Source organism: Rhinopithecus bieti, unplaced genomic scaffold, assembly GCF_001698545.2.
Source record: "Rhinopithecus bieti isolate Rb0 unplaced genomic scaffold, ASM169854v2 scaffold_57691, whole genome shotgun sequence".
NCBI lineage: Eukaryota > Metazoa > Chordata > Mammalia > Primates > Cercopithecidae > Rhinopithecus > Rhinopithecus bieti.
Genome location: NW_016824383.1, coordinates 192,300 through 219,599, shown reverse-complemented (window position 1 = coordinate 219,599; position 27,300 = coordinate 192,300). Strand labels below are relative to the sequence as shown.

Genomic DNA, 27,300 nt, shown 5'->3' with positions numbered 1-27,300 from the left:
TGGGTACGTGGATGGATGGATGGATGGATGGATGGATGGATGGATGGATGAGTAGGTGAGTAGATAGATGGGTGAAAGGATGGATGAGTGCATGGATGGATGGATGGATGGATGGATGGATGGATGAGTAGGCAAGTAGACAGATGGATAAAAGGATGGATGAGTGGATGGAGGCATAGGTGGTGGCCAATACAGACAAAGAATAGGTAAAATCAGTTCAATTTTGTGAAGGCTCAGGTTGACTTGTCACCAGTCAACACAATTAAAAATTATGAGCTCCAGCCGGATGGGGTACGCAGTGGCTCACGCCTGTAATCCCAGCACTTTGGCAGGCTGAGGCAGGCAAATCACGAGGTCAAGAGATGGAGACCATCCCGGCCAATGTGGTGAAACCCCATCTCTACTAAAAATACAAAGATTAGCTGGTTGTGGTGGTGTGCGCCTAGCTACTCAGGAGGCTGAGGCAGGAAAATCACTTGAACCCAGGAAGCGGAGGTTGCAGTGGGCCGAGGTCACGCTACTGTACTCCAGCCTGGTGACAGAGCAAGACTCCGTCTCAAAAAAAAAAAAAAAAATTACGAGCTCCAAGCAGCAAAACAAGAATTAGCTACTGTGGGAGATTAAAATCATTCTATAAAGGAGAGAGCACAGATCCAGGACTCTCCAGCACCTTCCATTTCCACTTAGACCTGCTGTCTGTCTGGGTTGTGCAAGTCACTTAACTACTGAGCCCCAGTTTCTCTACCAATTAAGCAGATATGATAATACCTGTGGCCTTTCCCTGTCTCCACAGGAGTGTCATGAGGGTAAATGGAATGGTGCATACAAAGCGTGTTGAAATCTTCAGGGAAGATATATGTTTATAAAGATATAAACATAATAACAGTAATAACACCTTACATTTGAATCAGGCTTTGCACTTATCAAAGCTCTTTCACATACATTATCTCAATTGACTCTCCAAACAATCCTAGGCAGATGCTATCCATGTTCTCAGGTGAGGAAGCTGAGATGCAGAGTGATTAAGTGGCATGCCAGGGGCTAGTCTTAGTGTGTAGCAGGTCTTCCGACTCCAAGCCTGATGCGCATTGTTGATGATAGCCTTTCTTGGATAGATTATCTACTTCCCTGCCTCCCTGAACAGAGACCCAGACATAATTGGCCCTTTTCTTGATGACTTGTCATTACCATGGGCACAGTTCCTGGGCTGTCCTCCAGGTTTGGCTGTGGGTGCAGGTCCAGGCTCTGCAGAGGCACAGGGTGGATGGGCCGACTGTCCTGGAGGCAATCCTGACATGTAGGTGGCAACCATCCTAGACCCCTGAAGGTGTGGGTCTTCTGACTCTGCCTCATTCTTCCCCCATCCCCTTTCTCTCCACTGTCAGCATGTGTGCCCATCTCTGTGGCTTCCTCCGCCACCGTGGCCTTTACCTGTCACTATCTTTTCTTCCTTGTTTCCCTCTCTCCTGCCCTACAATTTTTTCCACACCTTCAGCTTGTCTTCCCACAGCCCTGGCGTGTCCACTGGCCCAGCCAGCCAACCTGAGCTCCCTGGCTGGCTTTGTTCTCCAGCCAATCACAGCCCTCTGCAAACCTCCAACTTTGGCTCCCTAGTGGCTGCTCCTGTGCCCACCTCCAGTTGCTACCAAAGGAAGGAGGCTCCTCCAGGCAGGGGCTGGGCTGAGCTTTTTCTGCAGCTGCATTAGGTGGCTTGGGTTTGCTCTCCCACAGTAGAAGGCTGGGTGAGCTGAGGTGGTCAAGGTGGGCTGGCCAGCCCGCCTCGGATGGACACTGCACCCCTCACTAGCAAGGCAAGATGTTGGGATTGCCAGTGTTCATCCTTGCCTGTACAGCGAGGCTGCCCCATGAGTACTCAGCACCCCCTTTCCCTCCCTGCAGGGTGGCATCCCAAGCTACCAGCCTGGTTACATCCTGGGCATGCCTTGGGCAGCCTGCCTGTGCCCATGGCCCTTCCCCCAGGGACTCCAGGAGACTCCCACCAGGCTGCCTTTCTCCCTGGCTGCTGTGGGGCCTCCCACAGCCACAGCCCAAATGGAGCACCTTGGCTTCTCCCTGAGGGAGGATATGATGGGTGTGCCCACAACAAGTCTCCGGCAGAGACAATAGGACAGGAATGCATTCGCTTCCGAACAAACACTGTGTGGGCTCGCACAATTGCCTTGGATTCTCGTCCAAGAAACACATTTCGCCGTTCGAGGGCACGGGAGGCTTGCCTGCCCCAGCCCGCCCACATCCCCATGAGTGCCAGAGACTCTGATGAGTGGGCTGCTCCTCTCCCGACCCCAGGGCCTCTGACCCCCAGGTGGAGCAGCCTGGTCTCCTTCATGGATGCGGCTAGTCTTCCAGAGGTGACAGAAGAGGAGAGGGACAGTCCTGCTACACAGAAGGTGCCTGCTCCTGCCGATGCCTTTTTGTTTGTTTATTTGTTTTTTTTTGAGACAGAGTCTTGCTACGTCGCTCAGGCAGGAGTGCAGTAGTGAGATCTTGGCTCACTACAACCTCTGCCTCCTGGGTTGAAGCGACTGTCCTGCGTCAGCATCCCAAGTAGCTAGAATTACAGGAGTCTGCCACTATGCCTGGCAAATTTTTGTATTTTTCGTAGAGATGGGGTTTTGCCGTGTTGTCCAGGCTGGTCTTGAACTGCTGGCCTCTAGTGATCCACCCACCTCGGCTTCCCAAAGTGCTAGGATTACAGGCTTGAGCCACCCCACCCAGCCTGCCTTTTTTTTTTTTAACCGTTTTTTATTGGGTAATAAATACATACATATACATATACATATAACATTACATAAAGCTTACCATTTAAACCTTTTTTTTTTTTGAGACAGAGTTTCACTGTGTCACCAGGCTGGAGTGCAGTGGCACGATCTCAGCTCACTGCAACCTCCACCTCCCGCGTTCAAGCAATTCTCCTGCCTCAGCCTCCCGAGTAGCTGGGACTATAGGCCTGCACCACCACACCCAGCTAATTTTTGTATTTTTAATAGAGACGGGGTTTCACCATGTTGGCCGGGATGGTCTTGATCTCTTGACCTCGTGATCCGCCTGTCTTGACCTTCCAAAGTTCTGGGATTACAGGCATGAGCCACTGCGCCTGGCCCATTTTAACCATTTTTAAGTCTGCACTTCTTTGGCATTAAGCACATTCACATTGGGGTGCAACCGTCTCCACCGTCCATCTCCAGAACTGTTTCACCTTCCCCAGATGAAACTCTGTCCCCATGAAACACTCCCCATCCTCCCTCCTCCCAGTTCCTGGCACCCACCATTCTGCTCCCTGTCTGTATGAATTTGACTACTCTAGGGACCTCATAGAAGTGGAATCACACAGTGTTTGTTCTTCTGTGCCTGACTTATTTCACTTAGCATAATGTCTTCGGGGTTCGTCCGTGTTGTGGCATGTGTCTGAATGGCCTTCTTTTTATAGGCTGGATGATATTCCCCTTGTATGGATTTCCACTTGTTTATTTATTCATCTTTCAATGAACTCTTAGGTTGTTCCGCCTCTCGGCTATTGTCAATAATGCTGCTGTGAACATGCGTGTACAAGTCACTGTTCAAGATGCCACTAATTTTTGAGACCTGTCTTTGAGCTAAGTGAAGCTGTTGTCTGCTGGAGATCCCAAATAGAACATACATAAATGAGAGAGCTAGTTGGCCCCTCCATTCCGGCAGGGTTTCGTTTATCCCCAAAATAAGCTGTCTCTGAGGAAATCAGAGCCCTGAAGAAATGGGACATAGGACAGGTCATTTAGGCCAAGATGGAAAAGACTGGAAAGGTTCTTCCCTTGGGATGATACCCACTAAGGGCAAGTTCAGTAGGGATTTCTGAGCAGCCAGTGGTCACCCTGAAGCATGGGGAGACCAGGAGGGCGATGGCACTGACAGGGGCCCAGGGAGGAAGCCTTTGGAGTTGTGCCAAGGGCCCCCTGGAGGAGGCAGGCCAGACCCTTGTTATGCCACAGAGCAGCAGGTGGGGCCTTCAGCTGTGTGCCCTGTCCGAGGAGAGGTTGAGGGAGCATCCTCCACCATCCCTTCACCCCAAAGGGTCTGAGAATCCATTCTCAAAAGCCAGCAACCAAGCAGGTGTGTGCGGGGAGGACAGGACATGGTCTGCAGCCACCAAGGCCCTTCCTGTGTTCTCTGCGTTCCAGCAACTGGGAGGGACAAGTAAGATGAGAAACTCCTTCCCTGACTTCCTTGAGAAAACCCAGCAGGCCGTTTGCAAGAGGGCCTCTCGCACAATGTGATTTTTGGCTTCATGCAGACTTTCCCAAACAACCCAGAGAAAGATAAGGTTGGAAGGGAGGCTCTGGGGTTGAAAACCCGTCCCCAGCTCTGCCTTAGGGCCCTGGGCAGTCTGTCTTCTGCCCTGGCAGGAGTTGCGGTAGTAGGGGGAGCAGGGGCAGTGGCCCCAGGAGCCTGCCTGCGGGGAGTTTGGGCATGCCCAGGGAAGAAGGCACGGGAAGGGGAAGTCACAAAGATAGGAGAAGGGACAAGAAAGAGCAGGGAGACTGCGGAACCGCTCTGCAGGCCCAAGCAGCCCCATCACGGAAAGTGGAAGACACGCAGGCTGTGGGCTGCAGAAGAGATGAGGAGGAGATCCTTGATTGTCAGGGCGAAGCGCTCACTGTCAACACCCTTGAGACTCCGGGAGCCTTCCATGCAGCCGTGTCAGCATCTCCCTCTCTCCTCAGAGGGAGACACAGCCACATTGAGAGCCTTTAGTGCCTGGCAGGCCCAGGCGAGGGACGACAGCCCCCTGAGAAGCTGGTCTCAGGACACACCATGGCCCCAGGCGCACCTCCCTCCCTGGGAGAAGCATTGACTGAGCAGCCCCACTGTGTCAGCCAGCGACACCCGCCTGCGGCTGCGTCCCCAACCACCCTCCGTTCCTCCCCATCAGCTCCCGGGTTCTGCCTCTTCCCCACCCAGGGCCACCACCCACTCTGTCTGGAGTTTCATTCCCACCAGATACTTACCTTCCCCCTTTCTTGTGATTTCTACCAGCAATTTTTATTTTAAGGATTTTTTTTCCTGCTAAGCGCCCTGGGGAAGCATATGAGGGAAATTTACTATAAGAAAGAAGTTCCAGACTAAGCAGGGTGGTTCGTGCCTATAATTTACCCAGCACTTTGGAAGGCCAAGGTGGGAGGATCACTTGAGCTCAGGAGTTCAAAACCAGCCTGGGCAACATAGTGGGACCTCGTCTCTAGTAAAAAAAAATTTTTTAAATTAGCCAGACATGGTGGCGCACCCCTGCTCCCAGTTACTTGGGAGGTTGAGGCTACAGTGAGCTATGATTGTACCACTGCACTATACCCTGGGGGACAGAGTGAGACCCTGTCTTAAAAAAAAAAAAAAAAAAAAATTCCAGCGAGACCACACAGAATTCTCCTAATGTGAGTCCCCATTTTCCCTGCTGAGTAAGTGTGATTAGGCCCACCTTTCCCTCCGATCCCGTTCCCAGACAGTCACAGGACTCTCCCAGGCCCTGAACTGGCCCCTCACAATTGGATGTTGGACCCCATGACTCAGGTAGGCTTGCTGCAGGATGAGTCACAACCCCCACCTCCAACTTTTTCCAGAACCCACTTCCTGGTCTTCACCCTGGTCTCCTGGATCCTCTAGATGAACGAGACTCTTGCCTATGGCCCAAGAAGGGCCCCCAGGCACTGACTGGTGGAAGCCTCCCTTGGTTCTCCTTGGGGATCCGCAGACCCCAGTGCAGGAGAGGGGTCGCTGCCCCAGAGTGGCCCACATGGGCATACTGGAACTACTTAACCAGTCCCCTTGTTGGGGGAGGTCCAGGTTACTTTCAATCTTTTGCTCTAATAATAGTATAGCAACTAGTGTACACATGTTGTATGGCGTGTGTGTGGTTATATGTGTGGGATAAATTCCTAGAAGTAATATTGCTGGGTCAGAGGGTGTGGACACTTCTATTATTGATGATTATCACCAAATTGCCATCTATAGAGTGACACCAGCTTGTATTTCTACAAGCACTCGATATTTGTAGACACATCAATAATAATTCTGTGCCATGTCCCTTCTGGTGAGAGGGGTATGGGGAGGGGGTAGGTATCCACATCCCCCTCACTCTCATCTTTTCAAAGGTATGTGCATCAGAGGGCCTTGCAAGCAGTCTCTCTGGGTGAGCACTTTCCTTTCCTCTCGCAGACTCTCAGCTATGCGAGTTTTCTCTCTGCCTCCCAAAGCATGTTTCTTAGCAAATATTTTCCAACGTGTACCAGATGTTGGGGAGAGCAGTGGACCGACGTCGCCCTACCCTCATGGAGCTTGCCTTCTAGAGCAGGGAGACGGGCAATAGGCAAACAAGTACATAATTTGTCAGGGGCCGCAGAAAGGGGTGAGCTGGGAGGTAAGTGGGGGATGGTGGCTGCTCAGGGAAGGCCTGTCTGTCCTGGGGATGTTTGGGCAGGGCCCTGCATAGGATGAGAGAGTGAGGTCTGTGGATCTGCGGTGGCCACAAATTTCCAGCGACAAGTATGCAGAGGCCCAGAGCTGGAAATGTGTGGGTGGGATGCGAGACCCCGAGGGTCCTCAGTGCCTGTCAAATGTGCAGCCCACATTGTTCCCTCTCCTGGGTTGACCCTTGCTCTCCACCTGCTCATCATTTGAGCAGTTGAAGGCCCACCTCGGCTCACTCATCCCAAAATGATTTCTTTTCTATGTGTCTGCTGCAAACCCAGTTCTCAGGCCAGTTCTGACCCAGTTACCGAGGAGAATGAGGTCTGGTCCCTGAAAGTGGCTCTGGCCAGTCAAGCACTCCTGCAGCCCGGGAACCTGCACACGAGTTTCCTGCCGTGGGTCCTCAGCTCCTGTGGTGCATGCTGTAGGTCCTGCTGTGGGGCCCCTCGGCTGGGTGGATGGATGCAACATGACAGGAGACAGGAAGAATTAAGGATGTGCAGAATGTGGATTTTGAGCCAACAACATGACCAGTCCCCAGGGTTGGCTGGGTGTGCTTTTGCCTCTCCTTCTTGACTATAGCATGCCCAGATCAAAACTTTGGCTCCAGCTCTCAGTGAGTAAATGAGGATATGCCCTCAAAATGCCATCTTGTGCCCTCTTCTCACCCTCTACGCTTTCTTTTAAAAATGCAAAAAAGATAAACATAAATCATGTTGACCAACAGTTCACGAATCCCCACTGTTGCCAGAGGCATTGCTTGGGGTTAAAGGGCAGCAAAGATGAATTTGGCACTGTCCCTGCCTTCAAGAAGCCGACAGTTCACCCTGGAAAATGTCTTCACTAGTGTGGAATGTGCATGGGGGCGGAAAGCAGGAGTGCCTGAGCGTGAGAAGAAGGGAGGGCAGGGTCTGGGGTTGTCAGGAAGGGTCTGAGGAACAGCTGGGAAGTGACCCAGCCTTGAAGGATGGAGAGAAGATGGACAGCCCCAAAGATATAAAGTCATTTGGAGTCTAAACACCAGCTATGAAGTGCGGCCCTTAAACTTGCGTGGGAAGAAGTCATGGAAACCCATGGCTTTAGCCAAAGAGGAGCCTGAAGTAGAAATGATTCTCCCTGGCCCCAAGCTCTCACCTTCTCCATCCACTCTGGAGGCAAATGTGTGCAGGCCTGACCCCTCTTGCTCTTTGCTCCCACTGCTGCCCTAGGCCACACTGCCACCATGCCTGGTCAGGTCCCTCAATGTCCACCCCTCCCTCCTACAGCAGGCAGAATGGTCCCCTTAAGACATAAACCAGGCCAAGCATGGTGGCTCTCACCTATAATCTCAATGCTTTGGGAGGCCAAGGCAGGAGGATCACTTGAGGCCAGGAGTTTAAGATCAGCCTGGGCAACAGAGAGAGACCCTATCTCTACAAAAAATAAAAAAATAAGCAGGGCATGATGGCCTGCACCTGTGGTCCCATTGACACAGGAGGCTGAGGACAGAGGATTGCTTGAGCCTAAGAGTTTGGGGTTACAGTGAGCTGTGTTAGAGCCACTACACTTCAACCTAGGCAACAGAGCAAGACTCTGTCTCTAAAATAAAAACAGAAGACCCCCTCACAGGGCCCCTCACATTGCTCAGAGTAAAACCCAGAGTCTTGCCTAATGGGCCCTGACCTCTTCTCCTAAGTCTCTCCCACGTGCTCTTCACCCTGACACTGGCCTCCTCCATGGGCCATGAGCTCACCCACCCCAAGCCTTCTGCCGGGACCATGCTAACTGGGCTTCATGGCCTGGCTTCCTGGCACCCTTGGCCACTACACCAGTATTCCTGACACCCTTACCCAACATCACTTTTTTTTTTTTTTTTTGAGACAGAGTCTTGCTTTGTCATCCAGGCTGAAGTGCAGTGGCGTGATCTCGGCTCACAGCAATCTCTGCCTCCCACCCTGGACTCAAATGATTCTCCTGCCTGAGCCTCCTGAGCAGCTGGGGCTACAGGCAGCCGCCACTACGCCTGGCTAATTTTTGTATTTTCAGTAGAGATGGGGTTTCACCATGTTGGCCATGCTAGTCTCAAACTCCCAACCACATGATGCGCCCCCTGACCTCGTGATCCGCCCACCTCGGCTTCCCACAGTGCTGGGACTACAGGCGTGAGCCACCGCACCCAGCCCACTTTTTAAAAAAGTGTTATCATGAATAATATTTTTGATTGATAGGTCATAATTGTATTCATTGTTGCAGTACGATGTGATATTTTGATATATGGATACAATGTGGAGTGATTCAACCACACTCATTGACATATTCATCACCTCACAAGTGCTGCTTTGCATCACAGCCTTACCGCCATCTGATAGAGATGTTTATTGGTTTGTTTTCTGCATTTCCACCACCCTGGAGCTGCATTTCCACCGCCCTGGAGCAGGGCCTGGTCTGTCTTGTTCTCTGCAGTGAACGGTGCTGGTCTGGCACAGGCGCTCGGTAGATACTTGTGACTTTGTCTCTTTTGTTTTGGTAGATCTGTGCTGCTTTCAAAGTGCCACCTCAGCATATCTCTACAGTGTGATCAAGGAGCCCTGGCATCTGGAACAGGACTGTGTTGAGATCAGAGAGACCCAGTCTGTAGTCTGATTGATCTCTACTGACTTTGAGGTTATGGAAGTTGTAGGAAGGTTGTTCTTATGGTTTAGACAGCATGTAGTATGTTTTCATTCATTCCACATTCCGCTCCATATTTGAGTACCTACTAAACATAGTTCAAGGATTTCTGTAGATGGAATGTGCCAAAATGCTTCTCCATAAAAGCAGTGAATCACCTTTGCGTGAATTGAGTTAGATGTTGGTTACTGGGCTCCCTTTAGTTGTGTGTTAGGAGTTAACTGTGGCCTGACCTGGATCCCCGTGACCAGGTGATGCTCTCGAGTTTGCCAGCAACAGAACCGTCTCTGCGTCCAACGTTTCCTAAGCAGGAGAGTAGCATGGGCCGTGGCATGCTAGGAAGATCACTCTGGCCGGTTGTGTACAAGATAAATTGCAGGGGAAGGAAGTGGGGACCAGGATGACACATCGGGAAGCAGGACAATCCCCCATTAGGGAAGCAACAAAACCTCACCTTTGAGTAAAACCAGGGACCTGGAAAAGTGGGACGAAAATGTCCTGGAGACGTTTTAGAGGAAAACTACCAGAACCTGGTACCTTCTTGGTTGTGGATGGGAAGGAGACAGGAAAATGACTGAGGTTTTGAGCTGGAGGTAACAGGGAGCTGCTTTGAGGCAAAGATGATAAAGCCATAGTGTCATCCAGCAAGTGAAGCCCAATGAGTGTGGGAAGGTTCGTGCAGACGAGTTAGATGTGGGGTCCTTGAGAGTCGGGATGATCGACATGGCAGGAGGGGATGGCACTGAGAGGAGCAGACGCTTGACGATGACTATTTGGGGAGGAAAATATTGGAGGAATGCCTGTTTTAGGAACTGAGAGGAAAAGCATTAGCCAAGCAAAGGGAGCTGTGGAAGGGGTGGTCCGTGGGGCTTGGTGAGCTTCTTGGAAGCCATGCCCAGAGAGGGTCTCAAGCACTTGGCGTCAGCACACCAGTGCTGCTGGGGGTTCAAGAGAGAGAGGGTGAATCAGAAAACTGAGACATAGCAAGCATTGGTGAGGCTGTAGAGAAACCAGAACCCTCATGCATTGCTAGTGAGGGTGTAAAATGGTGGGACCATTGTGGAAAACAGTCTTGCAGATACTCAAAAAGCTAAACATAGAGTTACCACATGACCCAGAAATTCTATTCCTATGTAATATCCGGGAGAATTGCAAACATGCATCCAGGTAAAGCCTGGTACGTGAAGGTTCATGGCAGGACTATTCCTAATGGCTAAAAGCTGGAAACAACCCAAATGTCCATTAACAGATGAATGGGTAAACAAACTGTGACACATCCTTACAATGCAATATTAGTCAGCAACAAAAAGAAATAAGGTATTGGTACATGATGCATGAATGAACCCTGAAAACCTTAAGTGAAAGAAGTCAATCACGAAAGGCCACATATTGTGTGATTCCATTTCTATAAAATGTCCAGCATGGGCAACTCCATAGAGACATAGAATCGGGGGACGTTACCCAGCCCTGGAGTGAGGAGGAAGAGGGAATGGAATGGCTGCTAATGGGTATGGGTTTGTCTGGGGAGTGATGAAAATGTCCAGTACTTAAATAGTGGTGATGGTTGCACAATTCTGAGGATATCCTAAAAAGCACTGAATTATGTACTTTAAAATGGTGGATTTTGTGTTATGTGAATGCTATCTCAATTTAAAAGAGACAGAGAGATTAAGAGAATGAGCCAGGCAGGTCAGGGGAAGCATGGACTGTAGCGTGGCTGGACTGAGCACTGAGCAGCCCAGCCATGGCCTTAGTTAGGAGACTGTTCCAGCCCCTGAGTAAGTCCACAGATTCGTGGTTTGGAAAGCCTACAGCATGGGGCCAGTGGAGAAGAGGGCTTTGACTCCTGGACTTCCTCCTGTGGCCAGGGCCCAGGGGCACCTGAGCCAGTGGCTCAACCTCCTCACCGTACAGGAGTTACCAATTATATGTCTCTAACCTAATTTCATTTCCCTGAGGACTTCTGCTGACCAGTTGTTAACAGGGGATGATGCCAGTGCACTCACTGCTGCAGGCTTTTCTCTTCAATGGCCTCTTGAATCTTGGTGTTCAGAACTGGCCACATCGCACCATCACACTGACCTCCAGCTGCTCAAACCCTGTCGGAGAAATCACTGCCACCCGGCGCAACTGACTTTCTGCTCTCTGACTTTTGTGGGCTCTCACTCTAGCCTGAACCTTGGAGATGTTTGTTACAGGCTGCATCAGGGCTGGGGCTGCAGGTCGGCAGGGCCTGCAAGGAGCTATAGGGGCTAGTAGCCAGCATGTCTCCTTCAGTGGCGCTCTCTGCCCCTCTCTTCCACAGCTCTTGCAATCTCAGGATGTGAAGGAAGATGCTGTCCTTTGCTGCTCTATGGAGGTAAGCGGTGGGGCTTCGACATCCTCAACCTCAGAGCTGGTGCATCTCTCATGCCTTAACAGTTCTAGGGGCCCAAGTGTTGTTGGAGGCATTTACAACTCCAGGGGAAGGTAGGGGGATGGCTTCAGGAGTGGGTATGGACTTCTGCATCCAGAATTATCCACCCCAAGCCAGAATGAACACTGATGGTGATAGCAGCTCACCCCTGACTGAAGGGAGAGAGAAGTGATTCCCTAGACAGAGGGGTGGCATTGCCTACTTCCCTGTCCCCCCAAGACCCCCTGTGCCCCAGCTCAGGCAGGCCACACAAATGACTTAAGAAGCTCCTAATGACCTCTGCCCCCAAATATCTCCCTTTGCTTTGCTAATGCTTGGCAATCCAGTGCTGGCACAGCCTATCTGAAAGCACCCCTCTTAAGAGGTGCCACTCCTGTCCCTAAGCTGTGGCCCCTGCTCATGGAAACTTCCTCTGTGCTCTCCCTTCAGAGCCTGGCTTTGGCCCAGTCCCTGGGCAGATTTTGCCCTCTGCAGATGATCCAGAGTCACCCAGAGTGGGATGCAGGCAGGAGAGGGGTTTCCAGACAAGGACCTGGGCCTCGCAGCTGTCTTGAGCATACTCAGGTGGCTTCTGCCTGGCTGCAAAGGCCTCAGCTGAGGAGTTCAGAGGCCAGAAGCACTGGGAGCTAGATGGCAGCCTTGGGTCTGTGGGACTCAGTTTGTTTGCTGGGCTCCAGCTGGGCACCCTACAAGGGGTTTGGGATTGGGGGAATTAAGGAGAAGGAGAAACCCTGGTCCTTGCCCTCAGGCAGCTTCCAGTCTGGTTAGGAATAACTCTCACACAGAGAGTGGATAGAATAAGTGTAAGTATAGAGACATCCCTGAAAAGTCAGGGGAGAGAGGTCAGGGAGGGGAGGGCTCAGGGTGTTAAGGGAGGCTTTGCGAAGAAGGCAGAGCTTACAAAAATGGATGGGACAAGGCTAGGGACAGAGATGGGGACTGAGATTGTATAGAGAGGGCCTGGGGGGCACTGGCCAGGGGTGTGCTGGTCCAGGAAGAGGGGCTCCTTCTTCCCAGTGGGCTTTTTAAGATTATCTAGGGCTCTCCTGAGGGCCTTCTTCCCCAGTTTGTATTTCTCTCCCCCACTTCCTGTCACAAGCATGAGCAGAGGTCACTTCTGGGGGCTGGGAGGTGGGATCAGGATCAGGACAAAAGGAGAGAGAGAGAAACAGGAGGCATCACCCTTGCTCTCAAGTTCCAATGGACACACGTAATAATGACTAAGCTCATTTCCAGGGAGACGCCCTAGCAAGTGAAAATGATCACAGGGCCCCCTGATCGCCAAGGGCACAGATCATGGAGCCATTTGAGGGTGCGGGTGTAGTCAGGGAAGGCTTCCTGGAAGAGGAAGGCTCTTGGGTAAAAGGGACAAGAGGCATGTTCCTGGTGACGGCTCTTTCAGCCCTGGGCAGTAGGCAATATCCGGATCTCTCTGTATCTTGCTGGCAGATTGGTTGGTAAATGTGGGATCTCACCCTTGGCTACTCCACCTTCCACTCTCCCTGTCCTTCCAGCCGTGGCACAGGGGCCTGGGACTGTATGTCCCTGAGACAACCCAGCTATTTCCTATCCCTGACCCCAGCCCACCTAATCAGGGTAGCCAGTGGGCCATTGTGGGGCCCGAGTCCATCCTAACGCCACATCTCTGTCCGCAGCTGCAAAGTACAGGCCGGCTGCTGGAGGAACAGCTGCCTGAGATGATGACAGAGCTCCTGGCCAGCGCGCGGGACAAGATGCTGTGCCCCTCTGAGTCCATGCTGACCCGGTCGCTGCTCCTAGAGGTCATCGAGCTCCACGCTAACAGCTGGAACCCTCTGACGCCCCCCATCACGCAGTACTACAACAGAACCATCCAGAAACTGACAGCCTGACAGCCAGGGGGCCTGGCGGGCGGCCCGCGGGCAGCTGGGGCCCTGGTGCACAGGGCCAGATGGACAGGCGGGAGGACAGGGGTGGCCCTGGCGGGAGAAAGAAATGGGGAGGAGGGCAGGCAGAGTCGGTGGCCAGTCTGGAGCCAGACGGAGAAGGGAGAAAATCCCTGAGAGGAGTGCCCCCGCACAAGCCCCCGGCCCGAGCATGCAAGCTCACACCAATAAGGGAAGCATGTTTCTTTTTCCTGGTGGCCCTGGTCCTCCCCTTCCTCACTCCCGCCTCTCCCCTCCCCATCAGAGCCATCCCCCACAGAGCTTTGTGTGAGGGATCTCATCGCTGTGACTCCTCGGAGACCTTGGCAGCCTTGCACGCCGGGGCACCGCTTGGGTCAGAAAGGACCTCGGAAGGCTGAAAAAGTGGGTCGGAGACGGGCTCGCATTGTTCCCGCATGCTGTCAGCCACAGTCGCCAACTGGCAGCAGGCGACGTGTAGCAGATGTCCGGGAGGACAAAGGCAGGCACGGTCCCCACCAGCCGCCCGTAATTGACGGCCTTTGTCAGCCATGGCAGAGCTGGCGCTCCACCTCCCATCTCTGAGTCCTCCTCACTGCAGCCCCCCAGCCTCAGGCCTAGGAGGTCAGGCGCAGGAGGGGAGATGGAGTTTGCAGTTCCACTTGCACTCTTTTGTTTATTGTGTTTTATTTTTCAAAAGTCGGTTGCTTTGAAGTCTCTTCGGTCAATGAAAATGCCCGCGATGTGATCACACAGTCAGCACTGTTGAGGAACCCCGGATTAGTGGGAGCTCAAACCCAGCCCCCTCTAGAAGGATTCTAGCCACAGACAGCTTGCCAGTAGCCAATTAGGGTAATTGGAAACTTCTGCCCAGGCGGGGGGGTCCCCGCTGGAATCCTGTGTTCCTCGCCACTGGCTTCTAGCGCCTGTTTTCTCAAAGAGCTGATACTGTCACCACTGGGACCAAGTTAAACCTGGTCCTGGCCCCAGGGGCCTTTTGGCAAACAGGGCACAGAACGAGATTGGCAAATTAAAACCAAAATTCTAGATGGTGTCTCGCGCTCCATACGCAGGTCTTACTGGGGAAAAGAACGGGAGTGGGGGCTCCCCAGGACTCGACTTTAGCTAATGCGCTGTGTCCCTGCCCCAGCTCGGACCTAGAAGCCCAGCCCGGACCTAGAAACCCAGCCCTCCCCCAGCTCTTGGGAAAGGGGTGAATTCACTGAGTCATGAGAGGGACAGTCAGGTGACCAGCGGGGTCACCAGATGGAGCTTCCCAGCCGGGAAACAAGGCTGGGGTTTCTTGGCAGGCCCTCATCCTGGGGAGCAGGCCCTGTTATTGACTAGAGAGGAAGGTGTGGGGTGGCCACATAGCTCCATCTCTGGGGGCTGGAGCACATACTTTGATGAGCCCCCCGGAAATGACGTCAGAGCCTAGCCACTTCCTTATTTGCTCTTTTATTGAGGCCGGGCAGGCCCTGGGTCACGTTGGAGGCCCCTCTTGGTCCACATTGGACTGGCCAGGAGGTGATAGGCAGGGGAGGTTCTTGTGATTGATTCTGAGTCTGAGAGTGGTGAGTGGGGAGAGGCTTTCCCAGTTCTCTCCAACTTTCCCTGCAGCTGCAACCTGCCCTCTGGTCCCAGGTGTGGAGCCTGTGCCTGTCTCCAAAAATAGCCTGTTGGCGACAAGGTGTGGGGGGCACAAGTTTACCTGAAACAGGTCGGTGGTCTTTCCCAAGAAGCCCACGCCACTTCTGGTCCCTGGCCCCTGAACCCTGCCTTCTTCCTCCCTCCACAGTTTCTTCCCAGACTTTCTCAAGCTCCTCCTCACTGCCCTTCCTCCCCAGCCCAGCCTGGGGACACAGATGCGCAGGGGTAGGAGGCCTTGAGGGAGGAGCTGGCTGATGTGGGGCTGCTCAGGTTGGGCCCCAGGGCGAGCTTGCTGTCATGGCCAGGCAGCCTCCACCTGTGCTTCAGCGGCCCCTGCCTCCCTGAAGTGTGTGGGGTGCATCCGCTAGGAGGAGGCAAGGCCCCCAAAGAGAGGAGAGACCTGGGAGTGGGAGCTCAGGTCAGGGAGCAGGCAGGGGAGTGGGGTCTCCTAGAACCTATGGTGAGCTCAGAGCAAGCTTCATGCAGGACGCTCCAAAACACTGTGTGGAGGGGGCTGTGTTGTGGGCACCTTGGGGCCTGACACTCCTTCCTCCGAACGGGCTCCTTGGTGGCCTGGCCACAGGGGCAGCTCCCCCTTGGCTGTTAGGACCAGAGTGTGAAGAAGTGAAATATAAATATGTATACATATATAAATATATTTTTAATTACATGTCGTGTCACGGCGGCTCCAGACGTACTGTTTGCCTAGTTTATTCCACTGCTTGAAGCGCTTCCTAGCCATCCTGAACAACATTTTAAACTGTTTTTCTAAATGCAGGTTGCTGCTCCTTTTTCAGACATGGAAGGAAAACGTTAAGACTATTTTTTTTTTTTTTGTTAAGAAAGCAACCAGTCAAAGCCTAACAATTGGAGAGCCTGAGGCGCGTCCCAAGGAGACTACTACTGAGACAGGAACTGTAGGACACAAGTGGACGCCCCACAGACCCCTGGCCCCCTCCCCAAGCCCCGTCCCCTCTCTGCGGCATGAGGAAGGCCACGTCCGAGTTAACCTCTGAATGTACGTGATGAGAGGCAGAGCTGGATATTGCATTTCTAAGGCTTGCGTTGCTTTCCCCTCGCCCGCGGTTCTTGGCGCATGGAAGAGGCGGTCCAGCCATCTGATGTTGATCCTGTCTCAGTCTCCCCACTGCCTGTCAGGATGAGTTAGTCATTGTTTTTCTCCGAGGCGGCCTGCTTGCCACAGCCCTGCTCCCCACCGCCTGGTGGCTTTGCCGAAGCTCTGGGACCGCAGCCCCAGCGAGGCTCCCAACCTCACCCGGACGAGGCCGGGAGCCCCGCCGCCCTTCCGGGGAGTGTGCACCCTCAGACCCCGTTCTGTCTGTTTGTCCTTCCTTGACCAGTCTGTAAACCTTCACCGTTTGGGGATCGTCCTGTCCATTCATGTAAATGTAAATGTTGGCCGAGTCGGTATTTATTCTGATTTTTATTTTATTCTATTTTATTTTCTCCGAGGGATGAGGGTGGGGGGTGTGGGAATTGTACCACGGATCAGGCCTGGGCAGCTGTAGGGGCGGGGGCCCAGACAGCCAGGCCGCCACCACAGCAGCCCCATGGGGTGCCCCAGACGCGGGCCTCCAAGAAGCCAAGTCCCAGTCTGTTTTCTGGCATCAGACGCCACCCGTGTTCCTTGTCAGACAGACTCTCAGGCCTGCCCGGGAAGTCGTGTCCGTCAGCTGCAGGGCACTGTGTGGGGAAACTGTTGGCCGGGCCTTTGAGGACGCAGATCAGGAGAAAGACAACTTTCCTCTGTTTGGAACACTCGCATGGAAGGGCTGGCTGCCTCCCTGGGCCGGCTGGGGGCGGGCGACGGGACCTACCTCCCTGGAGCAGGGGCCTGGGGCTTCCCGCCAAAGCTGCCGCGGAACCCCGCTAACGCGACCACCCTCCCTCCATCGGTGTGTCCTGCTTTCCAGCTGAACCCAAACTACGAGTGGGTTTAAAAAAATAAACACCACCAAAAACAAAATGCTCAGATTCTGTGCTCTTTGTGTGTTCAGCAAAAGAAATCTTTTCCCCAGGCTTATGTGCCTCAGCTGTACCAGCAGGGCCTCCAGGAGCTGGCCCAGGAGATGAGCTGAGGGGAAGATTCCCCACAGTGTAGCTGCTGTGGGCAGCAGGGGCAGGATCTGGGGCCTTAGCAAGAAGTTGGTCCAGGAGACCGTGGGTGAAGGAGACTTACGTCCCCCAAAACTGGGAACTCTGACCTATCCAAAGTGGTGCGATTAAGCCAGTCCTGGGTAAAATGGCTTTTGCACTAAAGGTTTGGTTTAACTGCCCCCCCCGCAAACCTATCCCTTCCCTGGAAATGTCACTGTGGCATTTGGCAATGAGTCATTTCAAGAGGGCTGAGATTTGGGCCCAGTGGCTTCCAAAAATCAACAGCGAGTGGCTGTCCAGTCCCAGTTGGTCAAATGAGTCTTTCATCAAAGAGTTCCCAAAGGGCCCAGTGATTTCTTTTCCTGTGATGATATGTCTCTTGTTTTGCACAATCCTGCCCGTGGCAAGGCACTAGGGACACTGCTTCCTGGTAGCGCTCCCCTCTCCTTGGGGATTCTTTCTTGCTAGAACTTGCCGGTCCTTCAGATCCTTGCGGGGGTCGCACCAGAACACCAACCCCCTTCATCCTTCCCTGGCCTGGCTACAGTGGCGGCCAGGGCCTCCCAGGAGCCGGGTGAAGCCATGTTGAGATTCAGGCATTGCCCTTCACTGAGTCACACACCCACCATGACACTGACAGGGACAGCCAGAAGTCCACAGACTGCATAGAGAGAGAGAACGTCTTAATTAAACAATTGAGGTATGTGGTAGGCCAATTTTTTTTTTTGTTTTTTTTGAGATGGATTCTTGCTCTGTCATCCAACCTGGAGTGCAATGGCGCGATCTCAGCTCATTGCAACCTCTGCTTCCCAGGTTCAAGCAATTCTCCTGCCTCAGCCTCCCAAGTAGCTGGGATTGCAGGCACACACCACCAAGCCTGGCTAATTTTTTATATTTTAGTAGAGACAGGGTTTCACCATGTTGCCCAGACTGTTCTTGAGCTCCTGAGCTCAGGCAATCTGCCCGCCTTGACCTCCAAAAGTGCTAGGATTACAGGCGTGAGCAACTGCTCCCAGCCCTAATTTTTGTATTTTTAGTAGAGACAAGTTTTCGCCATGTTGGCCAGGCTGGTCTCAAACTCCTGACCTCAAGTGATCCACCTGCCTCCGCCTCCCAGGGTGTCAGGATTACAGGCGTGAGTCACCGTGGCAGGCCCAAATTTATTTTTATAAAAATGCAAAGCAGTAGAAGCAGACATTGGAGGTCAAGATGAAAGGTGGGGAGACAATGGAACAGGGAGCCTTATCAAACACTGCAAAAGAGAAAGGAGATTTTCCTGGATGGTTTAGTCCTACTTCCAGAAGGCCCTAAGTTACTGAATACTATGAGACACAGCATCGGAATAATACATGTTTCAATCCTGATTTCACCACCATCTTTCTGCTGGCAGGCATTCTCTTGTCATTTTAGAGTGGTTTACATTTGTACTGGGATGCTCACAGCACAACTTATAAGGGCCTTTTAAGGACCAAGGCAAAGATAGCAGAAAAATAAAGGGTTGAGCAGTTGAAATGGGAAATAAGTGTTCCTGCCATAGTGTTAACGGTCTCCCTCATTCTTCCAGTTCCGCAGCGGCTTCCTTACATGGTCTCAGCTGGTCCCGTGAAGCAGGCAGACGAGTGTTTTCTGTTCCCATTTTACAGATGAGCCAAAGGCTGATCACCAAAAGAGCCAGGGCGAGGGTGAGCCCAGAAAGTAAGCGGGTCCTTCAGACTCCTCATCCCTGCAGTACCCCAGGGAGCCAGCCAGTCATACCAGCCAGACAAAAGGAGCAGCCAGCTGCCCCCTGGGACTCCGCCGGCTGGGGGCAGGCCACATGGGCTTCCCGCTTCATCAGTGGAAACCGGGACCATGATGAAATATCTCAGATCAGGAGATTTCAGTGGAGTGGGCAGAAGGAGCGATGGTGCAGGGTTTGGTGCTGTTCTCTAAAAGGACCCATTATCATATGTGCAGTGTATGTTGTTGGATCCCAGTTTCCCCCAGGCCAGTGAGGGGGACCCTGATAGGGGGACATATCAAGAATCAAGGTCAATACCCAAATTGCCTGGGAACATTTTCAAACTACATACTGAAACACACATACACACCAATATTTTCAGAATTCGGGCCTTAGGGAGCCCCTCTTCTTACTGGTACATGTGTGCTGTGTATTGGATGGGTGCAAGTGAAAAGATGGTTGAGAGCCACCATCCACCACTCCTGGAACACAGTGCGATGATGGCCATGGAGGGCTGTCATAAGTAGTGCAGAATTATTGTCTGGGGACAGCAAGCCACGCTGCTGTGCTCTTCTGCAATCTTGGGGTCTGCCATCTTGGCCGAAACAAGGCCGGCTGGCACATCTGCAACATGGAGCAGGGGCTCTGGCAAGTTGCTTGAATGTGGAACAGAATCCACACCATGGACTCGGGCTGCATTCTCACTCCTATGGGCCTTAGGTACTTTTGCCTTCATAGGCCCCTTTTCCATTAAAAAAAAAAAAAAGGAAATATTATGACTACATTGGTAACAGAGACAAATACATTATTTTTATTAAAACATTTTCTCTGACCTAGAAGTTCATTTTTTTACCTCTGATTTTAAAAGAAATTAAAACATTTTGTGGGCCCCTAAAAAACATTTTGTGGGCTCCTGTCTTAGTCCATTCAGGCATCTGTAACAAAGTACCATAGACTAGGTGGCTTATAAATCACAAGCATTTATTTCTCAATGTCTAGAAGTTAGATGTCTCAAATCAGGGTGCCAGCATAGTCAGGTCTGGTGAGGGCCTACTTCCCAGTGGCAGACTGCTAAGTTACTGGATCTTCATGGCAGAAAGAGAGTAAGAGAGTTTGTTGGGGTCTCTCTTATAAGGGCACTAACCCCATTGATAAGGGCTCCATCCCTCTGATCTCCTCACCTCCCAAAGGCACCTCCTAATACCATCATATTGGGGATTAGGACTTCAACATATGCATTTAGGGGGACACAAAAACATTCTGTCCATAGCAGCACGCTTTGTGTATGCCTAACAGGTGTATTGGACCTACCTGAGTGTCATCTGAGCTGGGAGTCCCACCTTTCTCTGCTCTCCACCTGATCTCTGGGTGACTCAGGGCTGGGGAGGAGGAGTGGTTCAAAAGCAGTCTTCCAAGGAAGCAGTTGGCCCATGCTGGAAGCAGATGCAGTAGCTGCCTCTGCCCTGGACTGGCTGCCAGCCAGACAGCTCCGAGCGCCAGCCAGAGCAGCTGTGTTTGCTGCGCTAAGGAGGCTGGCCCCGGAGAGCCCGATTCATCACACAGCACTTTCTCCCCTCTGCAGCCCTTTCGCACACATTATCCGGTTATGGTCTCACCAGAGCCCTGTGAAGGAAGTGAATACAATACTTATATCCATTTCAAATATGGAGAAACTGAGGCGTACAGAGCCATCCCATAGGTTTGAATGGGGCTTTATAGTCTTTAAATATATGACTATGTCTGATCCTTACAATGGCCTTGCCAGGTGACATGTTTTTGACGACATTGTAAAGAAGGGAGACAGGCTCACAGAAGCAGAGTAACAATCCCATGTCATGGGACCTGTAGGCACAAAGACCAGTCCTTGAATTGCTGCCTTCTTAGTCCTAAGATGGGACTGGTGGGTGGGTGTGGGGACGAGGCTGAGGACCCAGGCCACTTTATGCCTGAGTCCCCTGATCCATGCCTGTGGAGTGCAGGTCTGTGCTTCCTGCTCAGTGTCCCATAATTCTAACTGGTTTCCATCTTCAGCCTCCCCATTTGCTGGGCATCCCCTGGTTCCCAGGCAGAGTCCTGAGCCTCCTGCAACCCACAGGGGCATCCATTCCATGGGTGGGATCAGTTTCAGGTGACAGATGAAGTCTTACAATATGGCTAGGTCAGGCATGGTGGCTCAAGCCTGTAATCCCAGCACGTCATGAAGCTGAAGTGGGAGGATCACTTGAGCCCAGGAGTTTGAGACCACCCTGAGCAACATGACAAGACGCCGTCTCTACAAAAAAAAAAAAATATATATATATATATATATATATATGTATTTTTTAACTAGCTGGTCATGATGGCATGCACCTGTAGTCCCAGCTACTCAGGGGGCTGAGGCAGGAGAATGGCTCGAACCCAGGAAATCAAGGCTGCAGTGAGCTGTGATTGCACCACTGCACTCTAGCCTGGGTGACAGAGCAAGACCTGTCTCTAAAAAAGAAGGCAAGCACGGTGTGGCTCACACCTGTAATCCCAACACTTTGGGAGGCCAAAGTGGGTGGATCACTTGAGGTCAGGAGTTTGAGACAAGCCTGGTCAACATGGTGAAACCTTATCTCTACAAAAATACAAAAAATTAGCTAGGCATGGTGGCACACACCTGTAATCCCATCTACTCGAGAGGCTGAGACAGGAGAATGGCTTGAACCCAGGAGGCAGTGAGCCGAGATCGTGCCATTGCATTCCAGCCTGGGTGACAGAGTGAGACTTAATCTCAAATAATATAATAACAATAATAATAATAATAATAATATGGCCAAGATCCCACAGCTGACCTGAAGCAGAGATGGTTCAAGGGTGATATTCTGTCTCCTAGTCTCATCACCTGTGCCCAGGTCTTTCAAGTGAACCCCCAGTTGGGTCCCACCTTGTGCTGGGGGTGCTATAAGGAAATAAGCAAAGGAGACAATGCCTTAACCACCTTGGCATGGTCAGTCTCCTGGGAGCTGGAATTCCCAGACAACAGACAACCTCGTCCTGCCTGTGGCATCTGCTGTGCTACAGAGAGCCAACACCTGGCCCAGGCCTTCCAATGGGGACCATTCAGGGCTTGACTAAGCCTCACTTTCCAGTCCCAGAGAGGAAGGACCACCTTTTCCCTCCCTTCTCAGAACAAATCAGGTAAAACCCAAATACCCACCAAGGCCTAAAGAGGAAAACTTCCAGTGGGAACCGAGACAGGCTAGCAAGGTGAAAAGAGACTTATTCTATAGCATTTCCCCCAAATAACAAAAGTTTGATTAAAGCAGGTGAGAAGCCAATTTTAAAAATACTTGTATGCACACACAGACCCTTGCAATTCTACACACTCTAAAATATTACTTTTTGTGACTTAGAATGTTTCAGCACTCAGTGGAGAGTTCTGCAGCCAGCAGTCACACCTACAGAGTTTCAAATCCGTGTAAACACTGTGTCAGCCTGAGTAACCACCAGTGTGATTCTGTGTCATTCGAGGGCAAATGTTGATGTTTCTTGGGTAAGTGAAAGATTGTGCAGAGAGCTTCTGGAAGACCATCCTTAGGAGCTGAACTGAAAGGAGGCCTCTCAGAGGGGCCACAGCCTCCTTCTCCCTGTGCTAGAGACAGGTCCCTAATAGCCATCTATGCTCAATGGGACTCAGTGTGTCTTGGGAGTCTGGAAGCCTCTTTCTGCCCCATGCCACCTATATATCAGACACAGAAAGCGCCCGGCCCACTCTGTCACCTCCAGTTCCCAGAAATGTGCAGGGAGCTCAGGTCAGGGCTCTTGAATCTCCTGCTGACCCAGCAGAACATACAAGGACACAAAGGCACCTCAAAGGCAAACAAAATGGGTGGGAGGGAGGCTCACGTCCCAGCCACATCATCAGTGCAGTCCTGTTCAGCCAGGGCCAGGCTCAGCTGGGTGCCGCTTAGAGGAAAAGGAGAAGTGCTGAGGCTGAGCAGGTTGGGAGGGACAGTAACTCATGAGGTGCATCATCAGGTTGGAAAGGGGGCTCAGGGTCCGTGTCACCTAGCGACTGCCATGTCACTGTGTGACTAACAAGCCCCAGATCTCAGGAACTACAACAAGGAGGTTCCCTGTACCTGATCGCAGGTCTGCAGATAGGCTGGCTCTGATCCACACCATGGCCTCCCTTTCTGGTGAGAGGGGGCAGAGCTCAGTGTGCAGTGAGTCACAGCAGTTAGAAAGCATGTGCCTTTGTCTACTGCCATCTCTTTCAGGAAGCTCTCCCTGACTGCTCCCTAGTCAGGGTTACAGATCACCCCTCCAGGCTCCCACAGTTGCCAGGGACGTTCTGCCACAGTCCTCCTGCTCCCTGGGCATGGCCACTGGTGTGTAGATGGCAGATGCCTGCTAAGGATGAGCGTGACTTCATCCCCTCTGTCTCCCCAGCACTGAGCCAGGACCTGGCCCCAGCAGGTGCCCCATAAGCATGTGGGGGATGAAGGGAGTGGTCCAGGTACTAAGAGACTGAGGGGCCTAGGGAGGGAAGAGCCAGCTGTGCCTGGAGCCAGGTACTCGAGGTGGGGCACCCAGGGCCAGGGAGGAATAGGGAGTGGGGCACAGGGTAGGGGCTTCTAGTGGGGAGGGCTGGGGTTCCTCAGGAGCCTGATGTCTCACTGTCCAGAGAGGCCTGGAGGTGGGTGGGGAGTGCTCTGTGATCATGGATGCCAGAGTCTCAGCCAGTGCAGAGGGCACCTTTGTGCCAGTTAGGAGGTACTCTTCCTCCCTTCAGGCACCCAGCCCTGCCCCAGAACCGTGGGAGCTGCCTCGAACCCACAGCTGGGCACCCTTGTGTAGGACACAACCTGGGCCCTGCATGTGAGACTGTCTGGGTGTGGAGTGTGACTGTGTTGTGTGGGGGTGTGGGATGTGGTATATACGCACACATGCAGGGAGCGGGGTATGTGTGGTTGGAGAGGGTTGTGTTGTGTGTTGTGTGGGGGTGTGGGATGTGGTATATACGCACGCGTGGAGGGAGCGGGGTATGTGTGGTTGGAGAGGGTTGTGTTGTGTGTACGTGGTGTGAGAATGGAGAATTAGTGTGGTGTGCGTGTGGTGTATGTGTGTGTGCTGTGTGTGGGTGTGTGTGATGTGGGGTGTGTGAATTTGTGCTGCACTTTGCAAGCCTCCTGGGCTGGGTGGCCTCTGTGGAAGGAGAGCTGGGAGGCCAAGCTGTGAGGGTCATGTCCTAGGCCCAGAGACACAGGTGTCTCAGAGGCCGAGCCTTCGCCTGTCGCTGGGAGTAGGGGCCGACATGGGGTCTACAATGGTAGAGAACAGGCTGGAGGTCCCCAGTGGGTAAGCACAGCTGGCCTCTGCTCATGAAGGCCCTTCCTTCCAGAACTCTGGCCTATCCCTTAGTTAGAGAGGGAAAGTTCTGGACAGACTGAGCTGAGGAAAATATTCCTGGGGGGCGGGGTCAAGGGATGCCCTCAGCTTGAGGCGCCTAATCGGAGGCTCAGAAGAAGAGATCTGGGAGGCAGGCCGGGTCCACACAAGGACGATGTTCTGGAAACCAGAGCCACGCAACAGTGGAGGACGCCGCCTCCCAAAGGAGCAAAGCCCCACACCCTACGCCCTTGATGAGTTCCAGCAACGCTGCGGCCCCCTCAGCAATGGTGTTGGAGGAACCTCCCCTTTACGGCGCAGGGTGTGGGTCAGAACATGACCCCACAAACCCCTCAGCCTCCTGGGTTCTACAGAGGCAATGGGGACCCCAGGGTCACCTCCTTCTGGCAATTGCACCTGCTGCCCCTTCCCGGAAGTTCCTCCATCGCTTTTCCCCAGTGGCCCCTCCAAATACTCCAGGATACCAGGATGTGAAAGGCAGTTTAAAGCCACCCTCTCATTTTACAAATGAGGACACTGAGGCCCTTACAGGGAAGGGACTTGCCCAAGGTCACAGAGGTACAGCTAACACCATGGGCACACCTTGAACCAGGCACCCACCTACGTGCCCTCATCTCCTCATACCACACCTGAGGTAGGACCTTCTCCATCTTACACAGGGGAGGACTTGGCCTGGGATTGAGAGAGGCCAACATGGCCCAGGTCACAGTGCTAGAAAGAGGGCAGGATTCTCACAGGGTTCCCTCTGCTGCCAACGCCCTGCTGCTAACCTTGACACTTACACTTGATGTCCCCCACAGAGCGATGAATCAGATACGTACACGGAGAGGTAGGAATAGGTTTAGGGAGGCCAGGCAGCTCACTCGGCCTCTTTGAGTCTCGGTTCCTCTGCTAAAAGTGGGAATACTGGCGGGCACAATCCTATCTTGCTGGACTGTTTGGAGAAACAGTGCATGAGCTTTGAGTCCTCCACAAATGACAGCTCTCTTACCTCTTAACCACCAGACTAGCCCGCCTTGCTGGCTCTGTCTGCCGCTGATTCTCTCGGGCAGTGGGTGTGCAGTAAAGCCTATCTGTTCTCCTGCCAGGACCCGCTGGGACTGGGGTCAGCAGGACTGGGGTTGGTGTGGGGTTTGGCTGAACTTCTAAGCACTTTTGAAGCCGAGACTTAGGGTGCTGGCCTCACCATCCTCAGTGAAGTACTAACAGGTGAACCAAAGAATCACCCACGTAACGCCCCACCAAGCACCCATCAGCCGACCTGGAACACCTGCTGGTTGCAAGACAGAGCTGAGCCCTGCCCTGGGAGATACAGAAGGAAGACACACCCGCCCTACCCTCAAGCCGAGTGTTTCCACTCTAATTGAAGATTTAAGGCCAGTCGCTGTCCAGATCAATGCCATAGTCCCTTCCTGTGTGCCCACTGCAAGGCAGCGGGGAACCTGCAAGGCAGCGAGGAACCTGGCAGGCGGCGGAGCGGGCAGGATGTAAAGAAAAGCCCACAATGAGGTGCTCTGCTGACCACACACAGATGCACCTTCTGGTGATGGAGTCGTTAATTCCTGGGGAGGAGGCCACCCAGCGAGGCAGTGGCCTGGGGACCCAGTCTCCTGGTGGGGAGCTGACCCAGCACATGAGGTGGGCCTTAGGGTGGGCTGCCAGTGTGCAAGCAAGTGCTGTCTGGGGTCAGACAGACCACGGTCAAAGTCAGAGGCTCCTTATCAGAAGAAGACAGGAAGAATTAAGGAAGACATCTTCCTGCAGCACGCAGAATGGATTAAAGGGGAGAGGAACGGTGAGGAGCAGCAGGAAAACCAGTTAATTGGCCAGGTGGGAGGCACCTCCATAGGGGAGGAAAACTAAAGAGGGTTCTGCGGGCTCTGATGTTCAGCCAAGACCAGCTCTCTCCATCCCAGGCGCCCGGCGTGGTGCAGAATGAGGCGTGACACATACCTTCATTTTCTGTAGCTGTGATCTACCTCTTTAAAGAGCAAAACTCTTTATTTTCATTTTTTGGTAGCAATCTTTCCACGGGGGATCCTCCACATCCCAAATTTCTCAGAAGGCAACGTGTGTTGACTTCCTTGGTGACTCAGGTCCTTCTGACAAGGCTAATGAGTAGACCAAACTGCAACACATGGCTAGCCTCAGGATTGTCAAGGGAGACCCCGTCTGCCTTGCTTTTTTAATTACTGGATCTGCATTTTACAATTGTTCTCCCTTCCCTGTCATCATAAAGTTCTTCTTACTACTATCAGTATACCTACTGTGGCCTGAGAAACTAGACCACCAAACTTGTCCAAACTATTTGCCAAGTAAGAGAAAATGGGCCCTGAGTGAGGGCCTGAGGGGCATTTTTATACCAAAAGCATGAGCTTTGCTGCATGAATGGGGGTTTGAAGCCACCCGTTGATCGCTCAGGAACCATCTTTGCCTGCTTTCTGATCCCTGGTGACTTTCAAAAGTATGGGACCCACCAGATAAGAAATGTTTTGTTGACCTAGAATTAAAGTTGTGCTAGTCTCTGGGGTCCTCCTGAGGCCCCCTGAGGTTGGCTGGGGTTGGGGATGGGACTTATCCTAGTTTTCCAGGCAGGCAGTCTGAGCCTCAGAGGAATGGGCCACAATCAGACAGTGAGTCAGGATGAGTCGCGCGGCCTCGAGGCCACACCACGCCTCCCAGCATCAGAGCTGCGCAGAAGGGAACTGGAGGCCCCTGGACCTGGAGAAAGGGCACTGGATTGAGGGTTGGCAGAGAATTCTAGCCCTGCTTCCACCCCAACCAGCTAAGTGCCCTTGGAAGTGTTCTTTGGGCCTCAGTTTCCCCATCTGTAAAAGACGGATGGATATGTTAGGTTTTTTTTTTTTTTTTTTTTTTTGTGAGACGGAGTCTGGCTCTGTCGCCCAGGCTGGAGTGCGGTGGCCGGATCTCAGCTCACCGCAAGCTCCGCCTCCCAGGTTCAGGCCATTCTCCTGCCTCTGCCTCCCAAGTAGCTGGGACTACAGGCGCCCGCCTCGTCACCCGGCTAGTTT

The 27,300-nt window shown here is 52.7% G+C and overlaps 1 protein-coding gene across 8 annotated transcripts in view; it reads left to right on the top strand.

The window, feature by feature from the left end:
- Positions 1-17,032, top strand: part of CTIF (cap binding complex dependent translation initiation factor) — a 334,077-nt gene extending 317,045 nt beyond the window's left edge. For all 8 annotated transcript variants that reach the window (XM_017862290.1, XM_017862289.1, XM_017862287.1 and 5 more), the window contains 2 exons: positions 11,411-11,464; positions 13,177-17,032. In XM_017862290.1, coding sequence (XP_017717779.1) covers positions 11,411-11,464; positions 13,177-13,392 — 270 coding nt within the window. In that variant the 3' untranslated portion in view covers positions 13,393-17,032. The remainder of the gene's footprint in view (positions 1-11,410; positions 11,465-13,176) is intronic.
- The last annotated feature ends 10,268 nt before the right edge of the window (positions 17,033-27,300 follow it).